The following is an 18,431-nucleotide window of genomic DNA, read 5'->3' as shown; positions in this document are numbered from 1 at the left end:
GCATTCTCTCTGCTGTAAGAAAGTTGGGGTGGGGCTGGGAGTTGGGGCAGTTTGAGTGAAAGACAAGAAAAGGACTGAGGACTCTTACTATTCATTGTAAAGTGGGTGTTCCACCAGTTCATTCTGCCTATAATCTGTGCTTCACTGGCATCACCCCGCATGGCAAGGAACCCTTGGTTAAGATATTCCTTTCATTCTGTAGACCCTTTTCTGTACAAAATGTGATAAATGTAGCACTCATTGAGCAGATGTTGGTTGCCAATGCCTGGCAACCAGTGCTTGGGCCAGCTGCTCCACCTGACATCTATGAGGGCACCCCTCTTATACAACTGTACCTCAGGATCGAGACTTGCCCGGGACTCAAGTCCAGGCAGCATGGCTCTAGGGAAAGGGAATCTTTGTGGGAGAACCAGCTGTTTTCCCTCACTCTTCTGCTCATTTTCCAGAGAAGCTCATGTTCAAGAATGCGCCAACCCCTCAGGAGTTCCGGGAGGGGGAAGACGCCGTGATTGTCTGTGATGTGGTCAGCTCCCTCCCGCCAACCATCATCTGGAAACACAAAGGCCGAGATGTCATCCTGAAAAAAGATGGTGAGACCTGAATTTTCTGGCAGCTGCCTTTTCCCTAGACCACCAAGTTCCCTAGCTTTTCCATCCATACCAGCCCCTGAGGCATTCCAGTCCAAATGTGTGCCCAAACCCTCACGCAGTTTCTGGGTCCTGAATGGAAGTATGTCTAACATTGGTATATTTAGGTACTTGATTTTCTCTCCAGTACGAAAGACACATTTCCAATAGACATTTACTCTTGGCTGTATTTCAAAACCAGGGACACATTTTCTTATTTCAGCTTGAAACCCCACCCTGTAAGACTGAAGTTAGGAAAAATGCCTGCAGATACTGGAGCTCTCTGACTGATTCTTGGATGAACTTGCCTCTTATCTCTTCTAGTCCGATTCATAGTCCTGTCCAACAACTACCTGCAGATCCGGGGCATCAAGAAAACAGACGAGGGCACTTATCGCTGTGAGGGCAGAATCCTGGCACGGGGGGAGATCAACTTCAAGGACATTCAGGTCATTGTGAATGGTGAGGAGATCCCGTTCTTCCTGTTCTCTGCATTGCTACAACCTTGATTCTCCAAAATCATTCTCTTTAACTTCCTCTTTGGTCTGTAAAATAAATCCTATCCTGACTCAATCATCCCTCTCAGCTAAATCCCTTTCCACCATAACATTTAGATTTCTTTGTTGTTGTTCTTTTTTAAAATACACTTGCCTGTTGGATCTTCCTTCGACTATGGGGGATTTTAGTGCAGCAATTGAATGTCCTTCACCATTCCACAGCACTAAAACTTTCCCCCTGCTTACCGATTAATCCTCATTGTTCTTGATATTACCGTAATTGTGAAGTTAGTCCCCTGCTTAAATGTTCAAAGAAAATATTACAGTCAACTCAGACCTCAGAATAGCCAGAATCATGGTCCGTATAGGCTTATTAATCTTAATTTGCAGTGTCAAATAAACACACCCACGGAATCGATCTGACATTTACAAGATCTTTACGGGAAATTATAACGTCAGTACTAAAAAAAATAAGTAAATCTGGTTTGAATTGTTTTGACTATTGACACATATTTTTTGCCAAACTCTCCCCCTCTCATTCCCTTGGTAAAAAACAGTTTGTATACAAGGTTGTTCATCACAGTCCCAGGGAAATGGCACTCTTTTTGTAGTTGATGCATTCGAATTGGTATTAACCATTTAACCACTGGGATCAGTATTGTCCAACTTTTTCCAGTATGAACAGCCCCTTTTTAACATCAAGTTCCACTGACCCTGGTAGTTATTAAGTTTCATATGCATTGACTGAGAAAATAGATAATGAAAAATAGCTACTATAAATTGAATACCATTTTAACATGAGTAAAATGTATTATTATAGCTTCTCAATGAATGAAAAACAAAAATGCCTGTTTGGGAGAACTATCTCTTCAGTCTGCATAAGTTATTTAGCACACACATGAATTTCGATTCCTGACACTAACTCTGCAGCTGCGCAGGACATTTGTCCCACAGGCTGAGAACTCCCGACCTGAAACGATGTCTCTTCTCCAGGCCACGGGGTTTTTCCAAATTTTCACAACCACCCTGTGACACCTTTTTTTTCCTTCAGTGCCACCCACCATCCAAGCCAGGCAGAACATTGTGAATGCCACCGCCAACCTGGGCCAGTCTGTCACCCTTGTGTGCGATGCTGAAGGCTTCCCGGAGCCCACCATGAGCTGGACAAAGTAAGAAACTGGCACGTTCCTTTTATCATGGACTAGAGGAGAATGGGGCATCGTAAAGTCTGCTCCATGTTAGTGCCTCAGTGGAATGGATGTGGGCTTCTTAGGACTATCAACGCCAGGTGAAGAATGGACTCTTTTCTATAAGATTCTCTTGCTTGTGCATTGATTATTCCTTCATTTTCAGCCTTGTGTGGCCAGAGTCAGAGCTGGAGGGTGTGGTCTTGGGAGCCCACTTTGAAACCTTTGTGGGTACAGTTACAGCCCTTGGAGAGTCAGAGGATGGAATAGAGGAATAAAAGGTGTATGTGGAAATTCAACTTGGTGCCTTAACTCTTTGTAAAGACTGAGTCTTTCTATTGGCTCAGTCTGCATTTTAGGGAACCTGATAAAAATAGACATCTTACCCCTGTGGCCAAAGTCATGTTACTTTGCATTTCTGCATGCTGTAGGGATGGGGAACAGATAGAGCATGAGGAAGACAACGAGAAGTACATCTTCAGCGACGATAGTTCCCAGCTGACCATCAGAAAGGTAGATAAGAACGACGAGGCCGAGTACGTCTGCATTGCCGAGAACAAGGCTGGAGAGCAGGATGCAACCATTCACCTCAAAGTCTTCGGTAAGGGGAATGGGGGTCCAGGTCACTGCTCTGCCACAATTCTTCTTCCTCTGCACATTCAGTCCATCAGTAGGACCCTGGCCACTCTCCCAATTGGAACATAACCCAATGCAACCTTCCTTGCCAGTTCTATCACATAACCCCCTAGTCCAAACCACCACCATCCTTACCTGGGCATTGAGACAGTCTCGTAGCCGGCCTCCCTGCCTCTCCCTATTGATCTACTTCATTCCCTTCTGCTCACAGTAGCCAGAATGACCTAAGTGCCACTTATCTGTTTGAAAGCCTCCAGTAGCTTCCTATGGCAACCAGAATAAAAGCCAGACTCCCTGCCGTGGCCTACAAGACAGCCATGAACTAGCTCCTGCCTTCTTCTCCAGCCTCATCTCTCTTTCACTTTGCTGTGCATGCAAAGTTCTCCAACCACGCAGGCCTTCTTTGTGCACCTCAGACATACCAAGCTTGTTCCCCATCTTCGGGAGATTGCCCTTGGTGTTTCTTCTCCTTGGAATACCTTTCCCTCCAATCCACTCTAAGCTGCCTTCTTCTGATCCACCATTCAGATCTTAGCTCACACTCACCTTCTCAGTGGCTCCCTCCTTCACTGCCCTGGCTAATTTAGCTCCCCCCGCACTGCGACTACTCCCACCCACCCCCACTCATCTCTCTCTCGTGACTCTTACCTGTGTTCTTTGCTGTACTTAACAGTACCTCAACAGATGGAATGTCGTTTGCATATTTGTTTTGGGGATGGTCTGTCTCCTACCCCACTAGTGTGTAAACTTCAAGATAGCAGAACCCTGGCTGTCATACACGGCGTTATTCCTGCCACTCCAAACGGTGCCAGACTTGTCATAGGCCTCTGGTAACTTTAGTGGCCGATGGGCTGACTGCTTTGCCTTGTTTGCCTCTTTCCCTGGGCTGTGTGAAACAGTGGCATAGGAGAGCCCCACATCCCTGCTGACTTCGTCTGCGTAAACTCGGGAAAATTCCATTCATTTCAGAACTGAAAGGCATTTTGACCTGATCTTGAAAGAACTGGTTGCAGAGAAATGTATAGTCTCAACTCTCAACTCTCTCTGCATGTCTGTTTAGAAAACGCAGATAAGCTGGGCTATTGTAGACAGTGCTGCTGGGGAGGTGCCAGTCTGAGGGGCAGCTCTGGTGCCTGGAGCCTCCAGGTCGTTAAAATGTACACCTGGGAATCAGGTTTGGGACCTGCTTATTCAGCCTGATCAGGAGAACTGTTCATAAATGCAGACCTTTGAAAATCAAGACTTTATATTCAAATGGTCTGCTATTTATTCAGTAGTAAACAGCTGGGTTTAGAAACAGGCTATCAGTTTGGTTCGAGTCAACTGTATGTACTTGAGACTGAAAGCTAAACTTCATGAAAAATATTCTTGAGAGTCTTTTCTTGAATTCAGACTGATCTTCCCCAATCACTAAGGTTTTGGTAAGTTTTTCTATATTATAGAAACAGATAGATCTATTTGTTAATTAATCCCTTCCTCTAATAAATATGTGTAGATCACCATTGTTGCTGGACAGAGGGGCTACAGAGAGGCGTAGGATATAATCCCTTGACTCTGGAAAGCACAAAGAGGGAGAGAAATGAATAAGCATAGAAGTTATAATAATCAGTGTGATAATCAGAAGTATAATAGTCAGTGTGAGTCAGCAACATTTGAGTGACTGCTATGGACTCAGTCATTGCCAAGTTTACAAGATGAACAACACGGACTCTGTTCTCATCAGTAGGTCCACAGGCTAATGTAGATAGTCAATGCTGGAATTTGAAATAACAACACATTATTATGATTTCACAGCAGGAATATGCACAGTGTTTTATAGGAAAGAAGATCTCTGGTCCTGTGTGATGTAAGTTAGAGAAGTCATTAAAATGTACTATTTCATAGGTAGGAATTGCCCAGCTGAAGGAGTGAATGAGAATTTCAGGGAGCCAGGGCACAGGCACAGAGGCAGGAAAAGCACAGGCTGTGTTGAATGGAAGCTTCTTGTGGACAGGGGCTGTGTCTGTTTTACTCACAGACGCATCCCCAGCACCTGGAACAGTAGCCCGAATACAGTAGGCACTAGATTGAATAAATGAAGGGACTGCCATTAGTTCTATGTGATGAAGCATACATACATACATGGCAGGGAGGAAAGCCTGGAAACACTATCATCACCTGTCTTTAGGAAATTATTGCAGACATTAACTCCATAAAGTAATAATAATAATACCAAACACAAACAGAACACCTATAATGTGCCAAGCACTCTGTGAAGTGCTATCAGTAAGTTAACTCTTTTAATCCTCCTCACACCCTATAATGTAGATTTTATTATTATCGCCATTTTACATATGAGGAACCCGATCACAGAGGGATGAGGTACCTCTGGATTCACACCGAGGCAGGTGGCTCCTAAGTCCCTTCTCTAATCAAACAATGGTGGTTGTTAACTCCACGAAACCCAACAGAACATATGTTGTATCTGAATTATACAGGAAGTGTCTGGCAGTACTAGAATTAGTGCACTCTGCCTGCACCACCTGGTAGCTCATGGTTTCTTTGTAAAAACAACTCGGCCTCTACTTGGCTGGGCACAAACAGATCTCAGCTTCTCCTCCAGGCCTCTCTGGTAGTAGTGGCTGCCCCAGGAGAGGGTGGGTAGTGAGTGCAGGGCCATGTGGGACCGTGGTACAGGGAAAAGAGTGGGTCAGGTTGACGGGAGGAGTAACGAGGCAGGGAGAGTAGGGTGGGGAAACTGTTAAGGCAAGATTTGTCTTCCCTCCCTCCACCTTGGAAACATACACACCTCTGCATCACACACACACACACATACACACACACACACACACACACACACACACTCTCTCTCTCTTCACAATTTCTTTCCTGAGACTGCCGCTGGGGAAGGACTAGGGAGCATAGTGGAGCATAGAGAAGAGGTGGCAGGGCTCCTGAAGGGACAGGGCAGTAAATCATAGACTTGTAGAGACTGAGTCTACTCAGAAAGGGAGTGCTCCCCTCTCATAGCCTGAGGAGAGTTCATACAGCCTCCCTGAAGGAACCTGGTGCCTCCTATCCACCACCTTTTTCCATCCACTTCCGCTTCTCATCCTCCTTTCTCTCCTCCTCCACTAGCCTCACCGTTGGTTAAGGAGACGGATAACAGGGTTAGGGAACCAGGTGGGGAGGGACCAGCTGGTTACAGCTCCTTTTCCTTCCACCTTTTTGTTCCCTCTCCATCCCTTTCCAACTTGCCATTGTGGACCATCGCTGGGGGAGAAATAGGGCACGTTCCCCAAGTGGGAGCAGAGTCTACAGCAATGAGGTAGAAGAGGGAGGAAACCTGTAGATAGTAGTAACTATCTACCTGTAGCTTAGATAGTAAAGAAAAGCCCAGAAGTCCTGTGGCTTCAAGAAGGGATGTCCATCAGTATCTACGGGACATATCTCAATTAGGGATTTTATTACATCATTTGTACCTAAGTGGCATCATTCTTTCCTAAGAAAAAGACATGTTCTAGCACACGTTGCCTTAGTTATTAGCTAGATGCTTCTTTTATTAAGTAGGTGCATCCTGTCATCCTTTAAATTTGGCATTACTGTTGTCCCCATGTGTGCCTCTGAAGAAGTTTTGTCTCCATTGATTCCTATGATGCTCTTGAGGCCATGCTGCTGTGGCTGAGGCAAGTTCACCAGCGTCCAGGAACCCTGTGACTCAAACAGCCCCTGAGGGTTTTAGCAAAGGACAAGCAGTGGCCCAAAAGAAGGTGCACCTGGTCATACCCCAGACCATCGTGTCCAACCTCTTTGTTCAGGGACACAGAGGCCTCAGGGCTCTTCTTTGGCTAGGGTTGTAGGAGCATGGACTGGAGTGGGTGTAGACAAGGCTGGCTCTTCATGGCAGGCATTCTTGGAAAACTCACAGGAGGGAATATGGGGAAAGGTGCAGTGGAGCAGTCTGAGGCACTAAGGCCTGTGGAAGCAGACAGAGACTGGAACAGGGATCCAAAAGCCAAGAACTCATAAGCAAGGTTAATTAACAGAGGGCAGAGGATGTAGGAAGAGACCCCTCTAGATGCTGGAATGCAGAGGGAGGGAGTCTTTGGAGTAGGGTGACCCAATATCTGTCCCCTTTGGCCCAATAATGGCCTTTGTCCTGGTGCAGTTATTTAGAGCCACTCATGTCACTCTGAGTAGGGTCCCAATTTAGACAATAAATTATGTCTGTCACTGTCTTCTTCTAAGGTGGCATTCTGCCCTTTCTAAGTTAGTTCTGACAGTAGCACTGCTGCCAGAGTAAGAGGATTAAGTTAGCAGTGAGAAGCTTGCCTTCCTTCTAACAACACTCTGGAGACTATACAAAATTAGCCATAATCATGTTTTAATAAGAATGTGGTATGCCTTTTTTCTAAGGAGTCATACAATGCACCTTCTGTAGCCATCTGGGAAATGGAGCCGCCAAGGCCAAATATAAATAGTTGGTAACTGACCCTTGTCTGTCTTCTGTTAACCTTCGGCTGCCATGACAAAGCACCACAGGTCAGGAGGAGGTCAGCAATGTTTTGGGTAATGCATTTGTGTTTTCTTGCATTACCCAAAACATTTGGACCAGATCTCAGATTTTAAGGGCCTAAAACTCAGCCTTCCTGAGATTGTCTCCAGACCCCAAAACAACTGTTCAGTTTAGAGAATTCAGTGTTTGGCTGAATTTTTTTAATTTTTTTATTCTGTGACTTTTCCAAAATAGAAATTCGGCTCTTATTTTACCTTTCTTTTACTTTTTTGTTTTTCACGTTTATTTTATTTTATCTTTATTCTACTTTGCCCTCTAAAACTTCCCATTCAGTGGCATTTAGCATATACTCCTTCCAATACGAGTTGTAGTATTCTTGAAAATCATATTTATCAAGGAAGACACAATAGGGAAACCTATGAGGTTTAACTTCATTCGTGTGGACTCCATCAACTGAAATCTGCAAACATTTGGCCAAATTGGATTGAGATGCGCCTATGTGCTATCCATCAAAAAGAATTTGCTAAACAGGCTGTTAGTATGCATTACCTTTAGGCAAGTATTTGAACTATATAGGTGATTTTATGTATAAGCAGGCATTTGTAACAGAAAGTGTTTAGTTCTATTATTGTTTTATGTTTGTTAAAACAGCATCTAAGACCTCAACATGAGGAAAATATATAGACAATCCTTTATTTGCCTTCTAAGGGTTGCTGTATGAATTTGAATTTAAAGCAAATATAGTCTTTTCCAAAACTAGCTATAATTCTCTTGGGGTTTTTTGGTTCATTTGTTTGTTTCCCTAGCCTGGCCTTTTCCTTTATTCATGAAATAAGTTACATTTGTGTAGTGTTATCTTTTCTCTTCCTCACAAAGTTCAGCAATTTCAGAGCATAATTGTTTTAAATTGGGAAAATTCAATTTTCTCTAATGTTTTAGCATTTAACTCAGCTTTGGAATGCTTGTGTTTTCTTGCATTACTCAAAGCATTTGGAAAATGAACTCATCTCAACTCATCTCCTTCCCATCCTGAGCCCACCCCAGAGCTCCTACCCAGTTCCTTGCCTGATATCTTCATTTGACTTAATGCTAACACCAATTCTCCCAGTCATTAAGACTCCAAGCCACGTGGACTCCTTCTTATTGCTTCTTTTGGTTCTTTTCACCCCTCCTTGCCCTCTGTTCAGTTGCCTCTGGTTGAACCTTACTCCAGCATCTTTCTCATAGCTGCTCTCTGCTGTTTCCCTCAAAGGACCTCGTTCAGGATCCAATGTTACTGCACATCTGGGTCATTGCCAGGACTTCCAAACTGGTTTTCCCATCTCAAAGTTTTCTCTAGCCTAACGCTTCCTGAAATGTCCCCATATAAACCTTCTTGAAATATAAATGCTTTTGTGCCCCTAATTAAATGCTGTCTGTGTGCCTCCACCAGGCACCAGGTGAAATTCCAGCCACCCAGCCTCACCTTCCTCTACCTTATGCCGCACTGTTCTCTTCCCTCTCTGCATATGTTCTTGCTTCTTTGCTTTTATTCAGTCAGTTTCCTACACTTCAGATGACTCCATCTCCACCCTAGAGTCCCACCTACTGAAAATTTCATGGCCGAGCCCCAAAGCCATCTCCTCTTGAAGGCTCCATACAAGGGAGCACTCTTCGTCTGCGTCATGCTGCCTGCATTTCTTGCCCCTAAGACTCTTACTCTATACCATATTTCTTATTATTATGGTTTCTATGTTGTCACATGGCTACATCATTGTAAGCCTTGGAGAGTCAGTTTTGTATCTCCTAAAACACCTAGGCGAGGGCCTTATACTTAGCAGATAGATGACCTTTATTGGATAGGTGCATGTCATCATTTAAACCCAGAAAGCTCAATAGTTAGATAAACTCAGAGAAATGTTTTGTCTTTTCAGCAAAACCCAAAATCACATATGTAGAGAACCAGACTGCCATGGAATTGGAGGAGCAGGTCACTCTTACCTGTGAAGCCTCCGGAGATCCCATTCCCTCCATCACCTGGAGGACTTCTACCCGGAACATCAGCAGTGAAGAAAAGGTATCATGTTGCCCAAGAGTTTCAGGGCCTTGGAATGCAGACTCAAAGCAGATTGAATCTCCCATGCCCAGGTCCCTTCGGTGAGCTGGGAGATGGGTTATGGTCACCAGAGACCACAGCCAGATCTAGGGCCTCCCTCCTCCAGCCTGCAGGACACGGCCTGCTCAACATCCCCTTGCAATGGAATAGGCACAATTCCTTGGATAGGTTGGCAGGGTGTGATGTACGGGCATGCTCAAGTTAGATGTTCTGGGGAGGAGGCAGTAGTGATTTTTAATCCCAGAGTTACAGAGCTGTGAGGGAACAAGGAGAAGCCAACTTCCTGGTGTGCCAGGTGACACTGTCATCATCTCAAGAGCACCCTGGGAAAGATCTCCCAGAAACAATCAGGATCAAAATGAACCAATTAATTCTTTTTCTTGTGTTTGTATACTCATGCTATATATGCACTTATGCACAAACGCTTGGTTGCCATTGTGTCTGCCTGTATTCTTGGTCACATTTGGATATCATTTTGTTCTAAAGGCAAAAATATTTAGCAGTTTCTAAGTGATGATTACATCCTGGTTCTTCAATATGTTCTTGAGAGTTTAAGAGCACTGTAACAACTTCCTGGCAAATTTAAATGAAGGGAAATGAGCTTTAAAGTTCATGGATTTAAAGGCCACCAGAAAGCTATCTTTATTGTTGACAATTTTTAAAAACTGAGCTGACCCCACATAATACAGCCCTGGATTATTGAGTGGGCCAAAAGCAGGAGGAAAAAAAGACTGGTGTTAATGCAACTCATCTCGTATATCCTGTAGTAATGGGCTTTGTTTTAGTTAATCCAAGTTTTGTCACCTATTCAAGAGTAATGGCCTTAGCCTTAAACGGAACATTTCTAATGGATTGCTTATTGATCAGAATGTCAAAAATGATAGATCTTCACTATTCTGCCTGCCTAAAGGAAATCTCTAGAGAGGGTAAACTCAAAGCCAGAAAGAGATAGTGTGAAATACTAGAGCTAAATTTGGCATTTGCATTTGAGGAGCTAATTTCTATCCCACTAATAGAAAACAAAACTACATCAAATGGAACAAACTCCTCTTCCAAATAACCTATTTTTTTTTGCAACTTTTACCTCCAGAGTTAAAATCAACTTAACAAAAACTCAACTGAGAAACTGCTAAATATTTTTGAAACTCACATATGCTGTTTGATACTCTGAAAACCAGCCAGATTAAAAGATGTGGTGTTTACTTGATACTTTCTTTATCAACATAAGAATTAAACCCTCAGCTAAGATGTCAGCCCCACTCATGCGTGTTATGTGGATTGAATGTACATTTCAGGGCTTAAACCACAAGGCTACTGCCTGGCAGATCTTTCTACATCAGCTTAAAAGTGAATTTTTGTCACAAGTGACCCAGTGTATATCTTTGACCTACAGTGAAGGACAGAAATAATATCTGTCTCAGATGAATGATGCGTTTGAATTCTGTATCTTTTCTAGGAATAGCTTGACAGCTGAGCTAGACCACAAAGATTATTAAGATTTGTGCCTATGGAGGTTCTTTAATAAGTTGGCACTTCTGGCTTGTATCTGTGATTTCATTTTTATAGAATGAGAATAATAGCCAGGAACTGATACACATTCATATTTGCTAAATATGGAGACAGGTATCCAGCAAAAACTGTCTCAAGCCAAGTAGTAACTACTTTTTATATAATTATATCACTATAGATCATTTGTCTTAATCTTAGGTAGTTAATTTAGCTCAGCCACATTGATTGTAATGTGATTTCTTTTACTTGCCTTCAAGTTCACTTTAAGTTCACTTTATTGAAACATGAGTGAATCAGTGTTAAAACAAGTCTCCAAATTAGCTAGTGATATGACACTAGACTGACATATTCACCTAAGTGAAACCCTATAGAAGGAAATTTGCCATCTCTGTTAATTACATATTGACATCAAAGAGGCATATTGTCCATCTTACACTGTGGGTAGCTAATAATTAAGAAAACAAATATGGGCTGTTCATGAACAGGTTGGAATACAGAAAATACATTTCACTTTTACTTTGACAGCCTCTCCTCATGTTTTCCTCCATCCGAAGTTGCATTCTAAACAATTAGATATCAAGATTACTAGCGTCACTGAAGTGTAGGAGTGGAAAAAAATGTTTTCTTTTTAAAATCAGAGTGATATGCTAAGCAAGCAAAACTAGACAAATCGTATCTAATTGGTCAGGTAATGAAGCCTCCTGAGATTTAGATCACATAAAATGCCAAAATCTTAGATGTTTGAAAGGCACCTTTTGAGGTCATCCAGTCTCGCCTGGCACCCTGGTCTAGCATCCTTGCCAGGAAGCCAGTTGGCCCTGTCTGAAGCATGATGGTGTCAGTACTCTGCAGGGGAGTTGGTGAATGCTGAAGAGCAGAAAGGGCTCCTTCCTTGCCCCTTCTTCTACTTGGTCCTCCCAGCCTCTGCCACTCAGTCCTTTGCATGAGAGCCATTAAAAAAGCTCTTCGACTTTCCTCCAGTCCACTCCTCTTACGTTGAACACACCAGCTGTTTTCACTATTTCTCATATGCCATGGTTTTGATACCTGTTATCTTTCTGGTTGTCCTTTACTAGATAGTTTCAGTTCACTAGGGCTCCCCTGAAATTTTGCTGTGCTCAGTGTAACCTATACAGACTTCAATAGGGCTATTGCCTTTTTTATCTGGATGCCATCATGCAGATAAAGGTGCATTAGCTCTTAACAGTCTCCTTATTCTGTTGCCTCATATTGAGCTTGTGGTCAACTAAAATGCTCAAGTCTTTTTTACATGAACCCCATTTAAGCCACACATCCCCTATCCTGTTCTTATGCAATTGATTGCTTAACCAATATTGCAGAATTGTATATTTATTTCCGTTAAAAATTGCATGTTACGTGTTGCAGCCCAGTGCTTCTCAACAGGGTCATGGTGGCAATTTGGGAAGAAGCTTCTTTCTCTAGTACCATACTGTGTATTGCAAGATACTTAGCATCTCTAGTTCCCTTCCCATTGAATGCCACTAGCCACCTCTGAATTTACTAAAAATGTGACATGTACAGACACCCACTGGCTTGAGAATGACTGTTTGAGTCCATCTTTCTAACCAGTCAGGACCAACTTTCATTAGAAATTTACCTTAGAAGTCTGTGGGTCCAGGGCACTTCAACCCATGTGCATATTAAAAGTAAAGAAGTAGAGCAGTCAGTGGAGATCCTAGCCTAAGTAGAGAGCCCAAGGGCAGGCAGTTCAGTAGGCTTCCCAATGCAGCCATCATCTAACATTTGTATTAGCTGCTGCTTCCAACCTTGTATGAACACTCATTTGCAGTATCTTTGTCTAAGTCACTGATAGAGATGTTGACTAGAACAAAGTCAAGCACAGAGCCCTGAGACTGCCACAATGGCTTCCTTCTGGCTTGGTGGCCCAGAAGGTAGGGCACCTGATGTTACTGGAAGCTTTGTGTTACTAGCAACTACTTACTCTAAAAGCCACAGAGCCATAGTGATTTGGGAGACACACAAGAAGAATCAGATTTGAAACAACAAACAACTCAATATGATATCATCCCTCAAAAGAAAGATCTTGATTCCTGCAGCCCTGGCATGTAACAGACAAGCTTGTAAGTGATGTGCAATTGGCTCTCTCATGATTTGTATGACGTTAGTGGAAGGTTCAATGATTCCTTTAATGAAGTTAGTTAGAATATAAGTGAGTTAAAGCAGCTTTGTGTTTTGCTTCACTGCTAAGTTCAGTCTTCTTAAGAAAAGAGGCAGAAAAAAAGGCATTCAACCATAGACATCTACTTACTGACTTTCGAATGGAATACCAATGTGCATGTTTATTATAAAAGAATGAGAGAGATAAGCAAAAGCCAGTACAATGAGCCTGAATGTCACACTCTACCTTTGATCGTGTCTCTGTATTGAGTCTCATCACTCATTTGGGAATGACCATTACCAATCTGTTAAGCTTCAGCTAGTTGAGTTGGTTTAGCTTAACAACTGGTAATAGCTAGGGTCCCTAGCTGTTTGGGTCATTGAGATCATCAGGGTAGATCAGCTGTCCAAAAGTTGATACATTTCTTAGTAGTCGCTGTCACGTTGACTGAAAAAACTTTACCATCATAATGGGTCAGTTTGATCATATGTATGAAAGTCATTGTGATACCTCAGAAAGCTTCTGCATCCATGTCATTTCGTTACTTATCCTGCCCAGATTTATTTTAAATATTGCCAGGTGTTTGAGTGAGTGGTGCTAAATTCCAGGTGCCATTTACATACTGAGTAAGACCCATGGATGATGATTTACATACTCTATCCCTGGCAGAAAAAATCCATCATATGCTTCTTTGAACATCTCTAATACTTTGAAATGACCAACAAAGAAGACCTATGAAGCTTTATTAAGGAGAGGATAGCAGTGAATAATTGAGATCAGAAAAGGTAGGAAAAATGAAAAGCATTCCATGTACCTTGAATCTTAGGCCGACAGAATATCCCACAAGTAAGAGTGAGCTTTTGAAGTTCTGGATTCTTTGGAAGCTGCAGTTTCCTTTTTGCCAGGAAGAATTCCTCATTCAGTACAAATGCAGGGCCCACTTTTAAACACTGGAAAAGATGACTGCATTGAGCAGTCAGAGTCTGGTTTATCCAGCGTGTGGGCATATGAATAACAGACTATGTAAGAAAAGTATAGAGATGCTTCACTTTATTTTATATACATTTTCCTGCACATTTGTGTGTAAGACAATAAAATATGAATATCAAAACAACCTAGAACAAACAATTTTTGGAGGATTACTAATCATACCCTGATTTATTTCATATGTGTGTGTATTTGCATATCAGGTTGCCTTAATGTGGGTCACACCTTCACCAAATTGTTAGGACCAAGATATTTCCTATCATTTCACCAGGCACACAAGTAGGAGGTGATGTTACTGGAAGCTTTGTGTTACTAGCAACTACTTATTCTAAAAGCCATAGAGCCATAGTGATTTGGGAGACACACAAGAAGAATCAGATTTGAAACAACAAACAACTCAATGTGATATCATCTCTCAAAAGAAAGATCTTGATTCCTGCAGCCCTGGCATGTAACAGACAAGCTTCTAAGTGATGTGGAATTGGCAAGCACACTTGACGTGTTGGCCCACCGTTACTTTGGTCTCTGCATGTTCCTCTGTTTTCATCTTCTAGTTCATTACCACATCGTGTAACTCGGTATTTCCATCCTCATTTCTCACAAAAGTTCCTTGCATTTAGTGGACTCTTACTAAATGTTTGCTAACTTACTTGCATTCCCTGGATTGCGTTGCTATGATTCTGGCATCTTCTCTATCCTTTTTCCATCTGAACATCAGAGACAATCAGGCAGTCCTGCCGTGTAATAAAAAGAACAATGCAGCTATCATATCTTTGACTCCTAGTATGAAAAACAGACAAACTGTAAGGAGACTAGATTCCCAAATGCTAGAGAAATAAAAAATCTAGATGTGGGTGGAAAATCCCCCTAACCTCTGTGTGTCTGGGTTGGCTTGCGAATGCCAACTTGTGAATGGAATGCGGTGTTTGATGGAGATGGTACATGCTGGAGCCTGCATACCATCTGGGCATTCTCTGCTGTTAAGGACAGGAGCCATCCCACAACCACTCCCATTTGGTATCCTCAAAGCTTCCTGACTCCCGGTCTCAAGGACCTCTCTGCTCCTTGCTTTGTTCCTTTTGGAACAAAAAAAAAAAATAATTGATTTTAACAGAATGCATGCAAAGAATTATAAAATGCATGAGCATAAAATGGCATTAGTATATCTGTGATAAGCTGCCTGATAAAATCCAAAGGAGGAAACCTACTCTCTAAGTATCTTTAGATAATGTGATTAGAACTAGTCATGCCACCAAATACTATGAGCAATACTTAAGGTGTTTTGGAATGAGAGCAGTCTGGTCCTACTGGTATTCATATCTAGGTATACCAAAGATTAGGAAAGCCTGAACCTTTTGAATTATACATTTTAATGTGACTAAGGGGGGAAAAAGCTGAACATAACCTAAATCCTGAATTAAATTGTGTAATAAACACACCACTGAAAGTGGGCCTTGGAAAAAGTTCTGAATTAAAGAAAAGCTGCATGTGCACGGAATGCAGTGTGAAACATTCTCTAAAGCAACATGTTGTAAAATTTTACTGCTTTCTTGTTGTGTTTTATATCTTGTTCTCTCCAGGCTTCGTGGACTCGACCAGAGAAGCAAGAGGTATAGCTTACCTGACCACTAGCCAGTCTTTAGTTTTGAAAGTGTTACAGTTTAACTCACCATTGCAGTTTAATAACCAGACATGCTAAACTAATTAGTAATTTAGTTAGATTAAAGAATAGGTCGATAGTGGTAGACATTACTTAGCAATAGTATTACTTTAGGATGAGCAAGCAAGCTGTGTTGGGAGTGGATGAACAAATCCATATTATTTCCTAAAACGGGATCTTATTCTCTCGCTGGTGCTGGTAAAATCACATCCAGGTAATTATACTGATATAAATAAATTGCCCCCAATTCCCAGGCCAGGCATTTTGAAATGGTGAAAGTTTTTTGACTCACGTGGTTGATGTGGCTCTGGACCATAATGTCACAGAGTTAGTGATCTAAAAACCCACTCCTCCCTTTCCTTTCCAGCTCAACTCATCTTGTTGCTCACTTATTTTATAATGATCAGTTTTGGTAAATTATCACATCACATTTCATCTCAAAAGCAATGCAAATGATGTCTCTCGTTGGTTTTCCCAAATGCTAAACCTATCTCCATTACTTTTATAGAGCATTAAATTAATGAGATTAGAATGATGTGGTACAAATGGTTTTATGTTTTTTTAAAGTCAGTAGCACTTAGCCTTTGAAATTTCTCTGACTCATTGCTTCAGTTTGGATAACGTGGGACTTAGTTTGAAAACTGAAGCTAAATATTAATCTTTAGACCTTGATTGCCACACCTCAAGACCCTACTTATCATCATGCCTATAATTTTTTACCTGATTTATATGAAGTGATATACAGTGAAAATAAAGCCAGTAGACTTGAGATGATATTCAAGGATCTAATCTCTAAGGACTTTTTTAAAGTAGCCTTTGCCTCTTATCCAGATGGGGCTTTGATCCTGTAATGCTATAAATGCAAAACATGATGATCCTATAGATTCTGTATTTTAATTTGGTAAATCTATTCTCTTAGTCTCTCAGAAATGATAATTACTCAGAACATATAACTCATGTGTTCAGGTCAAGGTTATAAATATTCATGTGCTGTTTAATATTTAAAAGTTGACTGCCTGTCCCCAGGCACTGATCTTAGTTTCTGCACATGTGAACATGCTGCCATTGTCAAATCCAGTTCATTATAAACTTCCTTTGTATAAGACCTTCCTCCCTGTCATAGGGTTGACGATTAAATGTACATCCTCACTGAGATCCTCCCCCATCTGTGGCATAGGAGTCACTTAGTGCTATTGCAGTTTGGGTACTTTATTGTTCAAAAGTCATGGACGCACTGGGATTGGGGAAGAGAGAGAAGAAGGGTTATCAGCCACTTTTAAGCAGCTGCAGATCTCATTCTGCTTGTCCATATACAACTTTCCCTATTCATACTCATTTAGACCTGGTTGAGGAGGAGCTAAGATTTATCAAGGAGCATTAAGGAGATGTTAAGAGAATTATTATTGTAAGTGGAAATAATAGGTTTACTCCCAGGAAAGCAGACACCTCACTCCGTTTTTCAGAAGTGTCCTTATCGTGAGTGTCTTACTTTGGATGTAATTGACTTTCAAGTGAATGCTGCCCCTAGGGCTCAGAAGTTCCATTCTCTCCTGTTTGTCTCATTCGGAGATGAAGACCATAAGTCCAGATGAGTGCAAAAGGAGGCTCGGGTTATGGCCAATTTCATTTTGTAAGTTCTGGAAAAGGGTTAGCACTTTTACCTGGAAGGAGGAAGACAAAAACATTTTGATGAGAAGAATAATTATCATTACCCTTCATACTTTTTGGGGGAAAAAAGGGAGTTTTCTTGCCATCAGTATCTTTTCATACTTGCCCAGAGCTCATCTGCTCCTTCTACTGCATCCTGGGTGGTCAGCGTGACTTTTTGTCTGGATGGCTGGTAGGTGGCACTCCCTGAAGTTGTGCAGGAGCCAGAGTAAAAGCATTTCAGGGGAAGATAGTCTAATGACACTGGAGTCTATCTGTATATCTTCAAAGGAAGAACTGAGCATCTGGCAGATAATTCTATCATGAAATCTGTAGTGAATCACTGCAAAGTAAGAAGGGTGGTCTGTGGACATCAATAAACAAGAGAAATTTCCACATGGAGAAATTTCCTGAAAGAAACTAGATAGGAAATTTCTTTTGCAACTGTTTTCTGAGTTTCTCTTCAACTATTTTCTAGATTATTCTGAGTAAAGTCTTGGAATATCCCCTGCTTTGTTGTCGTTAAGGTCCTGTTCTTACCTACATGAGTTTCTCTGCCTTTTTTGTTACAACATATCTTCCTTATGGAAATGTTCTCTTGACTTCCAGAAGATTATGGTCCAGTTTCCAAGTTTGTGTGTGGCAGCCCCAGGACAAGTCTGGTCTGTGTCACAAAGAATTACAGTTCAGTTGCTGGTTGATACCACAGAGATAACCAGGAAGGTCAGGGGTTATCCTCAGTTCCCTCTGCCTTCAGTCCTGCTTTGTTTTGGACAAGTAGGAGTGATAAGCAGGTCAGCATAGCCCTTTAGAGATACCTGCCAGGATGCCCCATGCTCTCGAGGCCACTAGTCTAGATTCATGGGTAAAGTCTTGGGTATGATGTATGAAAACAGTCCTGGAATGTGTCAGCAATGTCAGCCCTCAAAAATCCAGTATCTCCAACAAACTG

At 41.9% G+C, this 18,431-nt stretch overlaps 1 protein-coding gene across 23 annotated transcripts in view; it reads left to right on the top strand.

Annotated features, from left to right (window-relative positions):
* The window catches only part of NCAM1 (neural cell adhesion molecule 1), a 311,891-nt gene that overhangs the window by 245,456 nt on the left and 48,004 nt on the right, over positions 1-18,431 (top strand). For 19 of the 23 annotated variants that reach the window (XM_032285538.1, XM_032285532.1, XM_032285531.1 and 16 more), the window contains exons 4-9: positions 447-590; positions 951-1,088; positions 2,175-2,292; positions 2,742-2,911; positions 9,355-9,497; positions 15,753-15,782. In XM_032285538.1, coding sequence (XP_032141429.1) covers positions 447-590; positions 951-1,088; positions 2,175-2,292; positions 2,742-2,911; positions 9,355-9,497; positions 15,753-15,782 — 743 coding nt within the window. The remainder of the gene's footprint in view (positions 1-446; positions 591-950; positions 1,089-2,174; positions 2,293-2,741; positions 2,912-9,354; positions 9,498-15,752; positions 15,783-18,431) is intronic. The other 4 variants (XM_032285539.1, XM_032285533.1, XM_032285519.1 and 1 more) reach the window with 1 other exon arrangement.

This window comes from Sapajus apella, unplaced genomic scaffold (assembly GCF_009761245.1).
Source record: "Sapajus apella isolate SASKATOON/1434 unplaced genomic scaffold, GSC_monkey_1.0 scaffold16, whole genome shotgun sequence".
Classification (NCBI taxonomy): domain Eukaryota; kingdom Metazoa; phylum Chordata; class Mammalia; order Primates; family Cebidae; genus Sapajus; species Sapajus apella.
The sequence above is the reverse complement of the archived record's forward strand: the minus strand, read 5'-3'. Positions and strand labels throughout refer to the sequence as shown.